This window comes from Hyphopichia burtonii (genome assembly GCF_001661395.1).
Source record: "Hyphopichia burtonii NRRL Y-1933 unplaced genomic scaffold HYPBUscaffold_1, whole genome shotgun sequence".
In the NCBI taxonomy this organism is placed as follows: Eukaryota; Fungi; Ascomycota; class Pichiomycetes; order Serinales; family Debaryomycetaceae; genus Hyphopichia; species Hyphopichia burtonii.
In genome coordinates, this window is record NW_017963728.1 from 509177 (window position 1) to 525776 (window position 16600).

A 16600-nucleotide genomic window follows, 5' to 3' on the forward strand; every position below is an offset into this window, starting at 1 on the left:
TCCGTACACCGCCATCTCCTCCTCCCAACAATGCTTCCGTAAGCGTTAAATAACTTACCGTTTACAGCCCAAAGGTGTAGCACACAACAAAGACGAGGCACGATAGCACCCATTGAAGAGTGTAAACCATACGATCCCCTTTTGCAACCACCATAACCCTTGATAAAGACTAACTGCGAAACTACTGGCACGACTCCAACCGGACTTGTCTTTCCTTTTGTCTTTTTTGCTGTTTTCTTTTGCCGTTTTGTTAGCGTTTCAACAATACCAATTTCAACAGTTTCAATTGTATTGCTCTGAAAAGCAGCAAAACTCAATAGCCAAACACCATCATCCTATTACTGATTGGCCTCTCAACCCTTGAGACAACTTACCGCTCAGCTCTGGCCTAATTCCATTGATCCTAGTATTATTTTGTGAGACGCTCTCTATTTTGTTACTCTGTTGTCGTATAATCAGCTAAGTTTGTTGGATTGAAAAACACAGGTACGAAGAAAAAAAAAAAAAAAAATTTTTTTTCAGTTATAGGTTGAAGATTGGTAATACTTCAAGGTTGGAACAAACATCATTTCGAATAGTATCACTGGTCAACAGTGGTAGAATTGAATATTCCAATAATTTATTCTCCAGAATATCTATTCGTAGGAAGTTGTGTTGATCACTTATAAGTCATTTCTTTAGCCGCTCACACAAGAGTGCTTGTTAATATTACACGTACCATTACATTCATTCATTAAGATATAAGCCAAAAGATGCTTGACTTTATATCCAAATCAACTAGTGCGTTGGCAAGAACCTCAGCCAACCGCCCGATTCATTTCATCATTGTGATAGCCTTATTTGCTTCCATGGCTTACTTGTCAGTTGTTGATGAGTATCTTCCTGATCAATTCCTGTCTGATTATTCGATAAAGTTTTATCATCCTCCAGGCTCGTCTCTGTACACTGACTGGACCAAGATTGACGATGTTTCAGCGTACTCTGACGCTGACCAGTACGTGGTCGCTCCGCTTAGGTTTAAACGGGTACAAACTGATGATATTCCAGAACTTGAAGGTACTTTCCATGGATTAAATTCAAATGAACGTATTTTGATTACTAGACCAGAAGATTTAGAAGAAAGCCTTAATTCAATCGATAAAATCTCTTATAATGGTATAACTTGGAAAGCAAGACATAATAATAGAATTACTAAGTACTACGAATATTTAAGAGCAGGTTTATTGAAAATTAAATCTTCTATTCAAGGTGCAGAAAATTTTGATATCGGTTTAATCACAGTTGCTTATATCGCAATGTGGTACACTTTAATTAAAGTTTTCATTGATATGCAAAAAGTTGGCTCAAATTTTTGGTTGGCTTTTTCAACTATTACATCTTCAACTTTTGGATTTCTTTTTGCTTTATTAGTTACTACTAAAGTCTTGGATACTAAAGTACCTTTATTAAGTATTACTGAAGGTATTCCTTTCCTTGTTGCCATAATTGGATTCAAACATAAAGTCTCCATTGCTACTTATGTTCTGCAGGCTTCTTCTTCTTCAAACGCTGATGTTAAAACAATTGTTTCCGATGCCATTTCTGCTCACACTGTTAGTTTATTAAGAGATCATTTTGTCGTTATTGGTGCATTATTATCAGTTGCTGGTTATGCTCATCATTTGGAAGGTATGTTCAATTTTTGTATATTAAGTGCTTTAATTCTTGCTTTTGACTTGGTACTTGTTTATACTTTTTTCTCTGCCATCTTAGCTTTAAAAATTGAAATCAATCGTGCTCGTCGTACTGAAGATTTAAAAGATGCTTTAGAAGAAGATGGTATTTCTTCTTTAGTTGCTGCTAACGTTGCTACCGATGCTTCTCATCATCAATATCATTATGTAACTTCATCTATTTCTAGCAGTGCTTCAATGGTCTCTTTCAAAGTTGCCATGATTGTTGGGTTTTTCTGTTTCCATTTCTTTTGGGTCGGTAGCTCTTGGTTATATAATGTCACTGGTGGTGAATCTATTTCTTTTTTCACTACCTCTCCTCAATTATCTAAAACTACCGCAAAACATATTGCTATTGGTAAAGCTGGTACTATCGCCACCTTGGTTACTCCAAAAGTTTATATGCCATTAGGCTTCTTGGTTACATTAGAAGATGTGATTTTAAGTGTCTTGGAAATAATCAGTTCTGGTATCAGAGATTCTTTGATTTCTAAATGCTTATTATTTGCTTTCGCTATTTCTATTTCAACTAATGCTTATTTCTTAAATGCTTCGAGATATCAAGTTTCTGCTACCAATAAGTTAATCGAAAAAGAAATTTCTAGACCTAAATCATCCGAATCAAGAAGAAGTGTTTCTGCAGCCCCACCTAAGTCTTCATCTACTAAAACTCCTTCTAAAGATGTTGAAAGTGATAGTGATGACTCTAGTTCTACCGTCGAAGAATTACAGATTAGAGCTCCAAATAAACTCTTACCATTAGAAGAATGTGCCAAATTTTTGAAAGAAGGTAATGTCAAACAATTGAACGATAATGAAGTCTCTTCCTTAGTTGTCGCTGGTAAATTACCCTTGTATGCTTTAGAAAAACAATTAGCTGATAATACCCGTGCTGTTGCTGTTCGTCGTATAGCCATGGCTAAAATTGCCAAGGCCCCTATCTTAGAGACCGATAGCTTACCATTTGAACATTATGATTACGATCGTGTCTTTGGTGCTTGTTGCGAAAATGTCATTGGTTATTTGCCATTACCTGTCGGTGTTGCTGGTCCATTGATTATCGATAAAAAACCATACTACATTCCAATGGCTACTACCGAAGGTTGTTTAGTTGCTTCTGCTATGCGTGGTTGTAAAGCCATTAACGCTGGTGGTGGTGTCGAAACCGTTTTGACTCAAGATGGTATGACTAGAGGTCCTTGTGTTTCTTTCCCAACTTTAAGTAGAGCCGGTGCCGCAAAAATTTGGTTGGATTCTGATGAAGGTCAAAAAACTATTCAAAAGGCTTTCAATTCTACTTCTAGATTTGCCCGTTTGCAACACGTTAAGACTGCCTTGGCTGGGACCTTATTATTTATCCGTTTTAGAACTACCACTGGTGATGCTATGGGTATGAATATGATTTCTAAAGGTGTTGAATTTGCTCTTAAATATATGACTGAAGAATGTGGTTTCAGTGACATGGATGTTATTTCCGTTTCTGGTAATTATTGTATCGATAAAAAACCGGCTGCTATTAATTGGATAGAAGGTAGAGGTAAATCAATTGTCGCTGAAGCTAGAATTCCTGCTGAAGTTGTTAAGAAGGTTCTTAAATCAGACGTTGATGCTTTGGTTAAATTAAATGTTAGTAAGAACTTGGTTGGGTCAGCTATGGCCGGTTCAATAGGTGGTTTTAACGCTCAAGCTGCTAATTTGGTTACTGCTGTATTTTTAGCTTGTGGTCAAGATCCTGCTCAAAATGTTGAATCATCTAATTGTATGACCTTGATGGATAATGTCGATGGTGACTTGCAAATTTCTGTTTCTATGCCTTCCATTGAAGTTGGTACAATTGGTGGTGGTACAATCTTGGAACCACAAGGTGCTATGTTAGAAATGTTAGGCGTTCGTGGACCTCATCCTACCAACCCTGGTGACAATGCTAGACAGTTAGCCCGTATTGTTGCATCAATTGTTTTGGCTGCGGAACTTTCACTTGGTTCCGCTTTAGCAGCTGGCCACTTGGTTCAATCTCATATGACCCATAACCGTAGTAAAGCACCAAATGCTTCACCTGCTCCTAATGGATCTGCCAACGGTGCATCCGCTCCTGCTGTCAATGGTACCTCTAATGGCTCCGCTGTTATTAAAAATGGGTCAGTCACTCCTCAACTTAATTCAGATGACATAAATCGCCTTAAGGAAGGTTCTGTTAATTGCATTCGCTCCTGAGTTCCCTTGACTCATGAGCTTTTTAACTTAACAATAAACGAAAACTAATTCACTAAACAATCATATTTGCTTTTTTGCTTTTTGTAACAAAACCTATTCCATTCATCATTATCATTGGTATGAATTCCTTGTCGAAGCTTGATTTTCATCATTATGTCTATTTTTCCAATATTTTCTTTTTAATTTCATTCCTTTAATTTTAGCTAAAACTCCTGTTTTCTTTGTAATTTTACTTCTGCATTAATAGATTTTCATAGGTTAAGTTGATACTTGTACTACTTTAATGGTTTCTTTAGAAGCTTGTAGCCAAAGAATCGCACAAACTATCAAGTGCGGATTTCTTCTTTTTTTGATCGTCCAGCTTTCATTAAATCAATTTTTTTTTTTTGAGTCATTGCAAATTATTACTTCTACTTGATTCAAATTATAAGAAGATATATTCGGCAAAATGACAGCTGATATCCCATCACAAGAAATTGGTACTCCTATTCCTCAAAATGTTTCTCATGCTGTCTCTGTCACTTTACCTACTTGGGAAGCCACTGTTGGTTATGAAGAAGGTGAGTCTTGGGTTACAAGTAAAATGAATTCTGGTTATCCAAGATTCTTCATTCATAGTAAAATTGGTGAACTTTCGAAAAATGTGGAATCCAAATATGGTAGAGATGGTGAAAAATCCATTATCTTTCCATCATATAAAGTAGCCAAAAGATGTCGTGAATTTATAAAGTTAAGATCAAAAAAGCCAGTTAGAATCTTGCAATTAAGCACTCCTCCTCCATCAAATGATTTTGAAAAATCGTCTGTTATACAATCGACCATCGGTGTTGTATTTTTCTCTGAAGAAGATTTCCCAATAGCCAAACAATATTGGCAACATTCGGGTGAAGGTATAAGTTCACGAATGGCCGAGTATGTATTGCGTGAATTGTTCGAGAATGAAAAGAAAGACAAGGATAGATTTAGAAGTAGAACTAAACAAGAGTTGCAAGCAGAAAGAATTCAGAAGAAATCGCCCTCGATTTCAGCATCTTTTAGATCATCTAGTCTTTCTCAAAATGAAGAAGTTGAAAAAGAATTCAATACCTTTATCGAGCAAAAATATGGAAGAGTTTTGGATTTGAAATTTGCAAAAGAAGCCAAACGTGCTTTGAAGAGAAGAATTTGTGGGAAAGTAGATAAATCAAAAAACCAAGAAGAGGAAATGGAAAAGGCTAAAAGAGGTAAAAACTTAAGTGAGAACGATGTATTCTTGTACCCAACAGGTATGGCTTCGATCTTCAATGCCCATCAAATCTGTCTTGGAATCTCAGATACTCCTAAAAAATCTGTTTGTTTTGGATTTCCTTATGTTGATACATTAAACATTTTAAAGAAATTTGGACCGGGTGTTCATTTCTTGGGATTCGGAGATGATCAATCATTAGATCAATTGGAGAAGGATTTGAGAAGCGGAGAAAAAGATATAATGGCATTATTTTGTGAATGTCCGTCAAATCCTTTATTGAAAACTCCAAATTTGAAAAAGATCAGAGCTTTGGCTGATGAATTCAACTTCCTCGTTGTTGTTGACGAAACTGTTGGAAATTATTTAAATATCGGTGTTTTACCTTATTCTGATATTGTTGTTTCTTCATTGACCAAAGTATTCTCTGGGGATTCCAACGTCATGGGTGGATCATTAATTTTGAATCCTTTATCGCAACATTATAACGAAATGAAGACATATTTGGATGATGAATACGAAGATCTTTTTTGGGCTGAAGATGCATTATATTTGGAAAGAAATTCTCGTGATTTTGAAGTAAGATCTCATAAAATCAATCAAACCTCTTTAGATGTTGTTGATTTATTAGTCAACCATCCTTTAATATCTCAAGTATTCTATCCAAGTCTCTTAGAATCTAAAAAATACTACGACGAGCTTAAAACTCCTCAAGGTGGTTATGGTGGTTTAATATCATTCGTCTTTCATAAACCGGAGCATGCCAAAAGTTTTTTCAATCATGTTTTATTACACAAGGGTCCTTCTTTAGGAACTAATTTCACATTAGCTTGTCCTTATGCTGTCTTAGCTCATTATCAAGAACTAGAAGAAGTAGAAAAATGGGGGGTTGATCAAAATATCGTTAGAATAAGTATTGGATTGGAAGAGAAAGACGAATTGCTTGCAACTATTAATAGTGCCTTGGATATTGCAGCCGCTCAAAATTAAGTACATAGATAGTAGTCTCTTATATTAGATACATATATTAGATACACATATTAGAAACTTCGTATATTTACATTAGTTGCAAAAGCAAATTTATCTAAATCAAAAATCTGATGTCATTCCTGGATATGGAGCACCTTTGCATGGAGCTGGTGGCTCTCCTGTAAGTTCTTTATGGTGAACGGTTCCGACATACCAATATTTATCACTGTCATCATAGTATTTTTGCCAATCAGCAATATGTTTAGCTGCCTTCGTTGGCTCTATGCCTCGTAAATCATGCGTATATTGTTCAGGTGACTTGATACATCCAGTCACAAATGCTCTGGCAGAATCTTTTCCACTGAAAGATGAATAGGTTGCTGGAGGTCCATAAAAGGCTCTACCATTAGTAACATCGTAGACTTTACCATTGATCGCAAGATAAATGGGCAAATTTTGATCAGTTCCATTATATAATGCTAATTCTTCGGTGGTTAAGTTTACATAGCTATTAGTTAATCTTAATGCTAAATATCTATGGTCAACCCATTTACCTTTATAACCCCATGTCGAACTGGAAGTAAACCACCACGATAAGAATGCATTCAAAAAAATAAGCCCCCCAATAACCCTCACAATATCTATAATTCCAAACAGGCTATCTTTCAGTTTATGCTTTTCAGTCATTTCCAATATAATTTCTGGGTACTGACAGCTTTGGTAGAAGTATTAAAGAAAAGAGATGGGGTTAAGCAGTTTTCAGTTAACATCCGCGTGTTTAGATCAGATCATCACCTGTGCGATTACTACTACCCACGTATTTTTTTGTTATGATCATTAAACTATAACTTAAAAATAGAATTAAATTAGTGTCAATACGAATATATCGTGGAAGTCAATTAGCTAATTGTAGAGAAACTTATAGAGAATTAATACAAATATATAGGAGAAAGGAAAAAAAAAAAATTAAATAGGTAGAAGTCGTTATATCATTGCATGAAAAAAAACTCTTCACTGTTCATGTTATCTCCAGCACTTTTATTGTTAAAATTCAATTTATTTGAGTCTGCATTTAATAAGTCCGACCAAAATTCGTCGTTCAATGCCAAATAAGAGTTTTCTAGTTGGTCTGGGTTGGCGATATGTTTTGCCAATGGATTGCTAGAATCTTGGATAGGAATGTCACCATTGAACTGAAGATTTGGATTTGGATTTGGCATATTGAATGAATTGACAGGATTAAAAGATGAAGCACCGTTTACATCACCACGATGTTGGAAAGAAGGAGGGTTTGCATTGAGTTGATTGGAGTTATTGAAAGCTGTTGGGGAATTGGTATTAATAAGATCGACATTTTGATTGGTAGTTAATCCACTAGGAGGGGTGGAGTACCTTAAAGTACTTAAAGAAGGGTCTAAATTCGACCCACTGGTATATAGACCCTGAATCTTAGTATTGCGATTTTTTAACTTAGGGTTTGGGAAATAAGTTGTATCATCCAAAGTTCTTTGATCGCCAGAGCTGCTGTTATTAGTAACATGATATTGTTTATTGGTACTGCGTTCATTAGAATCTTGTGGTTGTATGTCATTTGCAATTCTTAGTGGTGAGCCAACTTGCTTTGGGAGGTGGGAAGGGGGTTCCGACTTTCCATCTCGTCTGACAGAAGCTGCATAAGATAACAAGTCAAGGGAAATCTGAGATGCATATTGTTTACCAGATTCTGTAGTTAATAGTCCTCCAACGTGTGATCTATTATAGAGGTCTGATAACTTCTCTAAATCGCGTTTGGGTACTCTATAGACATTGGTTGGAACTAAATTTTCTGGAGTTTCACCGTTCTTCTGTAATAAGTCTTGAACTTGGGTTGCATAAGTTTGAACAAAAAGCTGTAACACCAAATGTAATTTTTTCAAAAAATGATTAGCCGGATGGATGATACCTGCTTGATCGAGAGATCTGGTAAGTTTTTGAATTACAAAAACTGCATGTCTTGGGACCAAATCCTTTTCTATGTGAGAAGGCAAAGATATAATTAAATACCTTAATCTCAAAAGCATACCGGCGGTATAAATGATTCTTGCAGCGTAGATTATTGGGAGAGCCGATATTTCAGAGGGACTCATAAGAGTGAAGCTATCTAAGGCTTTTAAGCAGGATGTAGTACATTGGGCAATTGACATTATAGTGTTTGTATTTAATTTGAAAGAATCTTGGTCTGTTTCTGAATTGAGTGCTTTGGTAACTGATTCACTTAAAGTCGGTTCGTGTAGATAGGCCTCGACCGAGTAGTAATAAGCTAGGAAGGAATGTTTTTGAGGGTCTATTTGGGCTTTTATGGTATTCAAATTTTTCTGTAATTCAGAAATGATGTATCTAGAAGATTGACCAGCTTTATCATTTGAATCGGGGGAATGAACAATATGATGAATTCTTTCTAACTCATGGCTTAATCTCAGGAATAATGCAAGACTTTTCATTTTTGGGATACCACTTTCTTGAAGTCTTACACAACATTCTTCAACGTAGGGAGTCCATTTAACATAAATTGCTCTTCTTAGTATTAAGCAAATACTGACCGTGGTAAAATATAACGTCATTAATAAACCTGAATATTCAATACTGGCACTTTTATTTGGTTCATTAAGTTGAACCGAACCATCAGATTGTTTATAACTATAGGAAGGTCTTGCCACTATACCAACATCGTGTAATAAAGTTACCGACAACGTATTAAGTAGATGATAACGACGGTGTCTAAATAATTCTGGAGTGTTATACCATAAACATAATAATAGAATACATTTTATTAATTCAACCGATTTTGATCCTGCCACCAAGACTTCAATTGCAATACATTTCATGGCTTCATTATCGATTATTAAAGAATGATCAAAATCATCGGTATTTTTGATAACCGAATTAGTGATAGACATGATTGCATTGAAAAGAAAAGGTTGGTTACTTCTTAAATGATGAACATCTTCATTAATTTCAACCAAGGGGTGAGTTTTATAGATACATTCCTGATAAAGGTTTAAACGATATTCAGCTTCTTCTTCAGTGATAATACCACGAGAAACCAAATCAATCTTTTCCCGCTCTTTTAATAAACTATTTCTTTTGTCAGCAGTATGTTTTAAAGAATTAGTTAATTCACTTAAACTCGAGGAACTACTTTCACACAACATGATGATTTCTTTTTCCAAATCAATCTTGGATACAAACACCGGAGAACCCAATTCAGAGGGATGCATCGACTCGGTTCTTGCATGAAGCGGGACACTATGCAATGGTGGTAACTCAGACAGAGGACTATTTTTAGGATGAGACGATCCATTAAGATTATTTGGTGGAGAAAATTCTTTCTTTTGAGTTAGTTCATCCTTTAACATTTTGATTTGAGCCTGCAAATCCGAAATGATTTCATCCTTCTTCATGATCTTATTAGCCTTAACCTCAAGATTTTGATTCCCATCTTCATTTTCTGCACTAGCCATCAATTTCTCTGATCTCTTTCTTCTCTTTCTAGGCTGATTCAAGTTGATTTCACATTTCCTTCTGGAGTTTATACACCTAATACACGGACCCGCTGGATCATCTGGATTTGCTGGAGTGCACTTGACTTTTAATCCGTGGCAACTCTTACAGGCTACCGATCTCCTCGTAGCCTTCTTTTTCTCACCATTCTCCAGAAACAACCTATAGTCCTTCTCAGATGGCTGTGGCGAGGTGGTCTGGGAGATATCTCCCCCTTCATCTTGAGACAAGCCAGACATTGTTCATACAAAGCTTCAAAAAAAAAAAAAAATTAGAATTCCCAAACTTCGGCTTTTATGGTTACAGCCGTGATTAGTCCCAGTATTAGATCTTCAGAACACAACCACAGGCGGCAAACAGTAAGAAAAATAACACACTATATCCTCCAGAGACAACGTTTCAAGGATAGCCAACTATACTTCTTGACTTAAACTATTCTTGTTCAAACACTGGAAACTTGCAGTCAGGCAGAAAAAGATGGAGGGCATAAAGAAGTTTTTTTTTTTTTTTTTTTTTTTTTTTTTTTTTTCTCTTTTGACTTTTGACTGTTGTTTTCTAATTTCCGCTATCAAATGGGAAGCCGTTGCAACAAATAATCTTTAATGCCCACACAAGATGGCTTACTCTCAGAAGGTCCAACGGTGCTTCGTTCCAAAAGACCAGGGAGTCAAGTATATGCAAGCGTCTGCTTTTATATACTCGGAAATTTGCGATCAAACTTTGGCTGTCAAATAAAATGGCAACTCGTAAATATACTAAATTGTGCTGCGATCACTAAAATAGTTACCGATTGGGCAAGCCAGAAGCAAGGTGATCAAATAAAATGTTGGTGCCAGAAATGGTGGGTTAGAAAGGCTGCCCGAGGAATGGTTTGGCATGATAAGCTCATGAAAAGAGACCTTGGATAGCACTAATTTAGCAACCATCGCTGGCGGTGGTGAGTAGAGGGTAGAGATAGTTTGCTGTAGGGCATTTTGTCTATTCGCTCACCTTAGCCATTTGCGGCTGGAGATACGGGCTTGCTCTGTTTCTTACAAGGCTTTGGCAGTCTAGATTGTGGTGTTGAGTTCTTGTCTGCTTTGGGTGCTAATCCTTTGAAGTATTATCTGAATAGCCGATCGGCCCTCTACCACAGACCCGTACATATCATTATTGAAAGACCCATGCACCACCAAAAAAATTGATGATTTAGTCCCGCCGCGTATTAGGTGTTTGCCAATTGGGAGACGACTAGTGGGAAGAAGCAGAAGCCAATGGTCAATGAGCGATTCTACATTCAATACGGAGAAATTGACGTTTAGTAATAAGAATCCTTGGAAAGCCAAATCGAAAAAGTCGTCTGGTTTACCACTTTTTTATAAAGATAAGCCCACGGGAACTGAAAGACCATTTCGTTTTAAAACTAGGAGTGAAAAATTACAAATGTTATTTAAAGGCTTCATTGGATCACTTTTGCTTTATGCATTATATTACTTTGTTTCCGATGGGGGGACCAAGAGTGGCCAAGTTGATTGGAGAGTTAGACAAGAAGAAGTTAGACAAGTTTTTTTAGAGAGTTGGAATAGTTATGAAGAATATGCGTGGGGTAAAGATGTCTTTCATCCAATTCTGGGGACTGGAGAAAATATGGGACCAAAACCTTTAGGATGGATGATTGTTGATTCCTTAGATACATTGTTACTTATGGGATGTGATGATGAATTCGAACGAGCTAAAAAATGGGTTAAAGAAGATTTAGATTATGGATTTGATTATAATGTTAATGTATTCGAAACAACCATTAGAATGTTGGGTGGTTTACTTTCAGCATTCCATTTAACAAATGATGATATGTTTTTAGATAAGGCCACTGATTTAGGTAACGCCTTGATGGGAGGTTTTAAAAGTCCAAGTGGATTACCGTATCTGTCAGTTAACTTACAGTCTGGTGAAGGAATTAAAAATCACGTTGATAATGGTGCATCATCAACTGCTGAAGTCTCAACACTACAATTAGAATTCAAATACTTATCAAAATTAACCGGTGAATCCCTTTACTGGGAACAAGTTGAAAAAATTATGAAAATTTTAGATGATAATAAACCAAAAGATGGTTTAGTACCAATATATGTTCATCCAGATACTGGGAAGTATCAAGGGAGACTAATTCGTTTAGGCTCAAGAGGTGATTCTTATTATGAATATTTATTGAAACAATATTTACAAACTAATAACGAAGAATCTATTTATTGGAATATGTATAGAGAATCAGTTGATGGAGTTAAAAAACATTTGGTTGGTAAAACAAACCCTGGTCAATTGACTTTCATTGGAGAGTTGGATCACGGTATTGGAAGAGAATTATCTCCTAAAATGGATCATTTGGTTTGTTTTTATGGTGGATTATTGGCTGTTGGTGCAACAAATGGTTTCACTTTAGAAGAAGCTCGTAAATCTCCAAATTGGGATTCTGATAAAGAAAGTGATTTCAAATTAGGTGAAGAATTAACTCATACTTGTTATAAAATGTATCATGAAGTACCAACCGGATTATCACCAGAAATTGCCGTTTTCAATGAAAATCCAAATAAAGATCATGATTTTTTCATTAAGAAATTAGACAGACATAATTTACAAAGACCGGAAACCGTTGAATCATTATTTTATCTTTATAGATTAACTAAAGATGAAAAATATCGTGAGTGGGGTTATGAAATATTTCAAAATTTCGTTAAATATACTAAAATCATAAATGAAGACGGTAAAGTTAGTTACACCTCATTGGATGATGTTACTTCTATCCCACCTAGGAAAAGAGATAATATGGAGAGCTTTTGGTTAGCTGAAACGTTGAAATACTTATATTTATTATTTGATGAAGATAACAAAATTCCATTAGATCAATACGTTTTCAATACTGAAGCTCATCCTTTCCCAAGATTTGATATGGCTCCTTTATTCAAAACTGGTTGGGAAAGAAGTGAAAACGATGAAAGATCTAAAATTCATTATAAAGGTGCGGTTAAAGAATATACAATGGAAGCATCTACTGATGAAGAAGAATTGAATAAAAAATTGAAAATTGATAAACATAATCCTCCACAAGCTGCTCCGGTTGGTAAATCAGTCGAAGATGAAGCTAAAGAAGAAGCTGAAAAAAATCCCGGTATTTTAAATGACGATAAAAAGGAAAATAAAGAAAAATTCGAAAAAATTTTAGAAAACATTAATCCTTAGTGTATACTGCCTTCTACTCTGTTGTTTATATCGTCTACTCGATTATCTTTCAAATCATGTCAGTGTCAAAACTGTCTGTAGTTGACCTTGGGCCGGGGCCACACGACTGTGTCTTTAATGTAAATTTTACGTCACTAATGAATCAAAGATCAGATCGAAAATAGAAAAAAGCATGAGTGCATAAGGGAGATCTTACCCTCACCCCCCGTTGTGTTTCACTCCCTGGTTCCTCAAGAATTATCCCGTCTGTAGTACTAATTCTTTACTCAATTATTGGTAGCGATGGAAACTCATTTTTATATCCATTTTTAGCCATTTTGGCCCAAAACAAACTTTGACTAAAAATGCACTCCGTATACATCCCGTGAGGATAAACAATCTACAAATGCCCACTGCTTCCATTCACCTAGCATAGCTCAATTAGCTCTGAATTTCGATCCAGTAAGACTACGTCTAGATCAGCAGGGCAAAAGACTTGTAAAAGACTTCATAGATTAGCAGGGAAAAAGACAAAACGGAAAAAAAAAATTCAAAATCTGAAAACAAAGCAAAAAAAAAAAAAAAACTCAACAAGAAAAAAAAAAAAAAAAAAAGGAGAAAAATAATCAAATGTATATTAAATTTTGACTACTTCTAAATCTCCGTNAAAAAAAAAAAAAAAAAAAAAAAAAAAAAAAAAAAAAAAAAAAAAAAAAAAAAAAAAAAAAAAAAAAAAAACAGGAGAAAAATAATCAAAAGTATATTAAATTTTGACTACTTCTAAATCTCCGTTTAAGTGTATAAGTACTTCAGTTATTTATCCTTAACTTCGAATCATTCAAAGATCATTCACCATGTCGAGTGATGTACGTACCAAACTTTCCTTTCCAGACAGAATCCCTTTCAATGCCTGTGCTGATAATGGCTTGCTTTCTTTTGTGAGCTAATCGGTGGTAAGATTAGTAATAGATCCACTTTCGATAAGCATCACCACCTTCATCGCTTGCCCAACCGCTCACACCCACCCCCATACGGAATACAATGGCCTGGATAGTGTTGATGATGTTCATCGGTGTATTTTTCAATGAATCATAGATGGGTTTTTTTTTTTCTACTCGAGGGCTGAGGATTACGTCACTTATTGGATGACTTTAATACTAACACCATTTTTTAGCTGAAAACTTCATTTGATTTAGAACCGAATCCTTTTGAAAGGTCGTTCGCTACAAAGGATGGAATAAGCCAGCCGGTGGCACCAGCAGCCCGTAATGATGAAGTGAGTACCATTAGTAATGGTAGTAGATCCTCCTCGACAAATAAACATAATCTACATATACCTAATATTTCAAACTTAAACCAAAATTCTACTAGACTACCTGGTATAACTCCTCCTTTATTCACTCCGGGTGGAAGAAGATTGCCTACGCTTGGGTTATCTCCAAGTGGACCATTATCGAATCCAGGAACACCCGGTTTGTGGAATAGTTTATTAAACGTTACCAATAGTCATGATACTAATAACGGCCATTCCCAATCTCACCATCCGTCTCACCATCCGTCTCACCATCACGCCCCTTCGAATTTGATTCCGTCCTTCAATCACAGCACCGGTAAGAAAAGCGGTTTGACCCCAAACGAATCAAACCTCCGTTCGGGATTGACTCCTGGTGGACTTAACCACCCTTCTGGATTCCCCTTTGGAAACCAAGTCCCCGGTTTAACCACTCCAAGCGCTTTGCTTAACAGTCCAATGACTCCTGGCTTATCGAGTTTGTTAGGAATGGGTAATAACCATAACCATAATCATAATTCTACAAATCATAATCAAACCCCCGGTCAACCTGATATATTCAATTACCCTTTACCTCCTCCTGGTGTATCGTCATCAAACACAAACTTACCTCCCCCAGCTCCCCCAAACTCTCAAGCCGTTCATCATTCTTTGCATGCTGCTTCTACCGCTTCACAACCTCCCGCTCCACCTGCTGCTCAAGCTCCCGCTCCACCTACTGCTTCAAATACCGCTACTAATGCTGCTCCAAGTGCAGCCACCACTGCTCCGGCTCCTGTTCCGGCTCCTGTTCCTGCTTCCAGTACTGCCTCTGGTGCTATTGCCGCTCCCACTGCTGCCCCAGTGTCTAATGACCTGGCTCCTGCCTTGATAAAAGCCGCTCCTGCTCCCCCTGCTTCTGCCACTGATAATCAGAAACAAGTGGATGCCCCAAGTCTTGCTAACAGTAATTCCACTACATCTACAACATCTTCCGATACCATACCGACTAAATCTAAAACAACAAAACCATCAGCAAAATCTACACCCGATACCAATGCCATCAATGGTAAAAGAAGAAAAAGTAGTACCACTCAGGAAAAATCGAAAAAAGCAAAGATACAAATTAAAAAGGAAGATTCAGCGGCTGAACCTTCAATTCCTCTACATGCCCAAAGTAGTACTAATACTATTGATACCCATATTGCTAGCTCAGTATCTTCGTCGTCTGCCAGTCCCCCAAACATGGATGTTACTCCAACCACTGCTGTTATAAATTCTCGTAAAACTAGCGGTACCAAGAAGGAAACTAGACCAGATAACCAAGATATTTCAACAACAAAATCCTTATCAAGTGGTGGTAGAAAACCAAAGGGAAATGCTGAAGAGAAAAGGAAAAATTTTTTGGAAAGAAATCGTGTGGCTGCATCTAAATGTAGACAACGTAAAAAACAATTATTACAAAAAATGGAAGACGAATTAACTTTTTATTCAACTGGTTATAGAGAATTATCAGCTCATGTTACTCAACTTCGTGAGCAATTATTAAATGTTAGAGGAGTTTTAGTTGGTCATAAGGACTGTTCAGTCTTAATATCAGCAGTTGGAGGATTTGATCAATTAAATAATATTATTAGACAAACCGATTACGTTGCACATATGACTTCAGGTAGTCAAAATAGTATAACATCGATTCCAAGCACTATTCCAACGACTTTGAATAATGGAGTTAGTCCAGATACATCCAATAATTCAAATCCTGAAAACTATTCGAATCATTCAGTACCTACTCAAATGACATTTGCTAGAGATAACACTGCCCCATCTTCCGAAAACATTCCAACTAATGGGTCTATGAACTTCCATCAACCGAATCCACCTCATTCGCATTTACCAAACCCAGCATCACAACAAGCAATGCCACAAACATCTTTAGTCAGTCATCATAGTTTACTGGATTTACCAGCTGCGGCTGCTGCTGCAAATAATAATAATAATGGTAATAATAATAATGCGACTACTGGACCTCATCCTAATAGAATATCAATTGATAATCCAAACCAATTGAGAGCAATCCATAGTATGTCAAACATTGCAGCCATGAATTCGGTCAATCAACCACCTCATCATCAAAATTTTGATCACAGGAGACAATTAAGTAACCTCCCTGAAAATGCTAGTTCATCCAATTTCAATCTTCGAGCAGTTAACAGCATGATTGATTTACAACACCATCATAATTCTGGTAATAATGATGCAAATACTAATTTACCCCAGGCGTTATCAAATCAATTTGGATTAAGCTGATTTATCATTAAACGGTGTTTTTGATTTCTCGTCATCCTCCTGTAGATTTGAACTGTTATCATGTTGATTGATTTGAGGTTGATTGTCGGATTTATTAGGTTTTTTGAGCACTGCTTCAATAGATGGTCTGCTTCCTCCGTCTTCAACTGCAGTCGGCGAAAGATCAGG

The 16600-nt window shown here is 36.4% G+C and overlaps 6 protein-coding genes across 6 annotated transcripts; 4 read left to right on the forward strand and 2 right to left on the reverse strand.

Annotated features, from left to right (window-relative positions):
• The first annotated feature begins 545 nt into the window (after window positions 1-545).
• Window positions 546-4075, forward strand: HMG1 (hydroxymethylglutaryl-CoA reductase (NADPH)). The gene has a single exon (XM_020219165.1). The coding sequence runs from the start codon at window positions 753-755 to the stop codon at window positions 3924-3926; it is 3174 nt and encodes a 1057-aa protein (XP_020078556.1). The 5' UTR covers window positions 546-752; the 3' UTR covers window positions 3927-4075.
• Window positions 4076-4340: 265 nt separating this feature from the next.
• Window positions 4341-6190, forward strand: STR2 (cystathionine gamma-synthase). The gene has a single exon (XM_020223183.1). The coding sequence runs from the start codon at window positions 4375-4377 to the stop codon at window positions 6139-6141; it is 1767 nt and encodes a 588-aa protein (XP_020078557.1). The 5' UTR covers window positions 4341-4374; the 3' UTR covers window positions 6142-6190.
• HYPBUDRAFT_151236 (uncharacterized protein) lies at window positions 6158-6907 on the reverse strand. Its single transcript, XM_020220395.1, has one exon. It carries the CDS (start codon window positions 6805-6807, stop codon window positions 6241-6243), a length of 567 nt encoding a protein of 188 aa, XP_020078558.1. The 5' UTR covers window positions 6808-6907; the 3' UTR covers window positions 6158-6240.
• Window positions 6908-7007: 100 nt separating this feature from the next.
• On the reverse strand, window positions 7008-8908 carry WAR1 (War1p). Its single transcript, XM_020220396.1, has one exon. It carries the CDS (start codon window positions 8718-8720, stop codon window positions 7110-7112), a length of 1611 nt encoding a protein of 536 aa, XP_020078559.1. The 5' UTR covers window positions 8721-8908; the 3' UTR covers window positions 7008-7109.
• A 2174-nt stretch (window positions 8909-11082) lies between these two features.
• Window positions 11083-12876, forward strand: MNS1 (mannosyl-oligosaccharide 1,2-alpha-mannosidase; the record flags this gene model as incomplete). The annotated part of the gene is made up of 1 exon (XM_020219936.1): window positions 11083-12876. The coding sequence occupies one exon, from the start codon at window positions 11083-11085 to the stop codon at window positions 12874-12876; it is 1794 nt and encodes a 597-aa protein (XP_020078560.1).
• Window positions 12877-13645: 769 nt separating this feature from the next.
• SKO1 (Sko1p) lies at window positions 13646-16432 on the forward strand (the record flags this gene model as incomplete). The annotated part of the gene is made up of 2 exons (XM_020223823.1): window positions 13646-13721; window positions 14030-16432. The coding sequence occupies exons 1-2, from the start codon at window positions 13710-13712 to the stop codon at window positions 16430-16432; spliced, it is 2415 nt and encodes an 804-aa protein (XP_020078561.1). The 5' UTR covers window positions 13646-13709.
• Window positions 16433-16600: the final 168 nt, after the last annotated feature.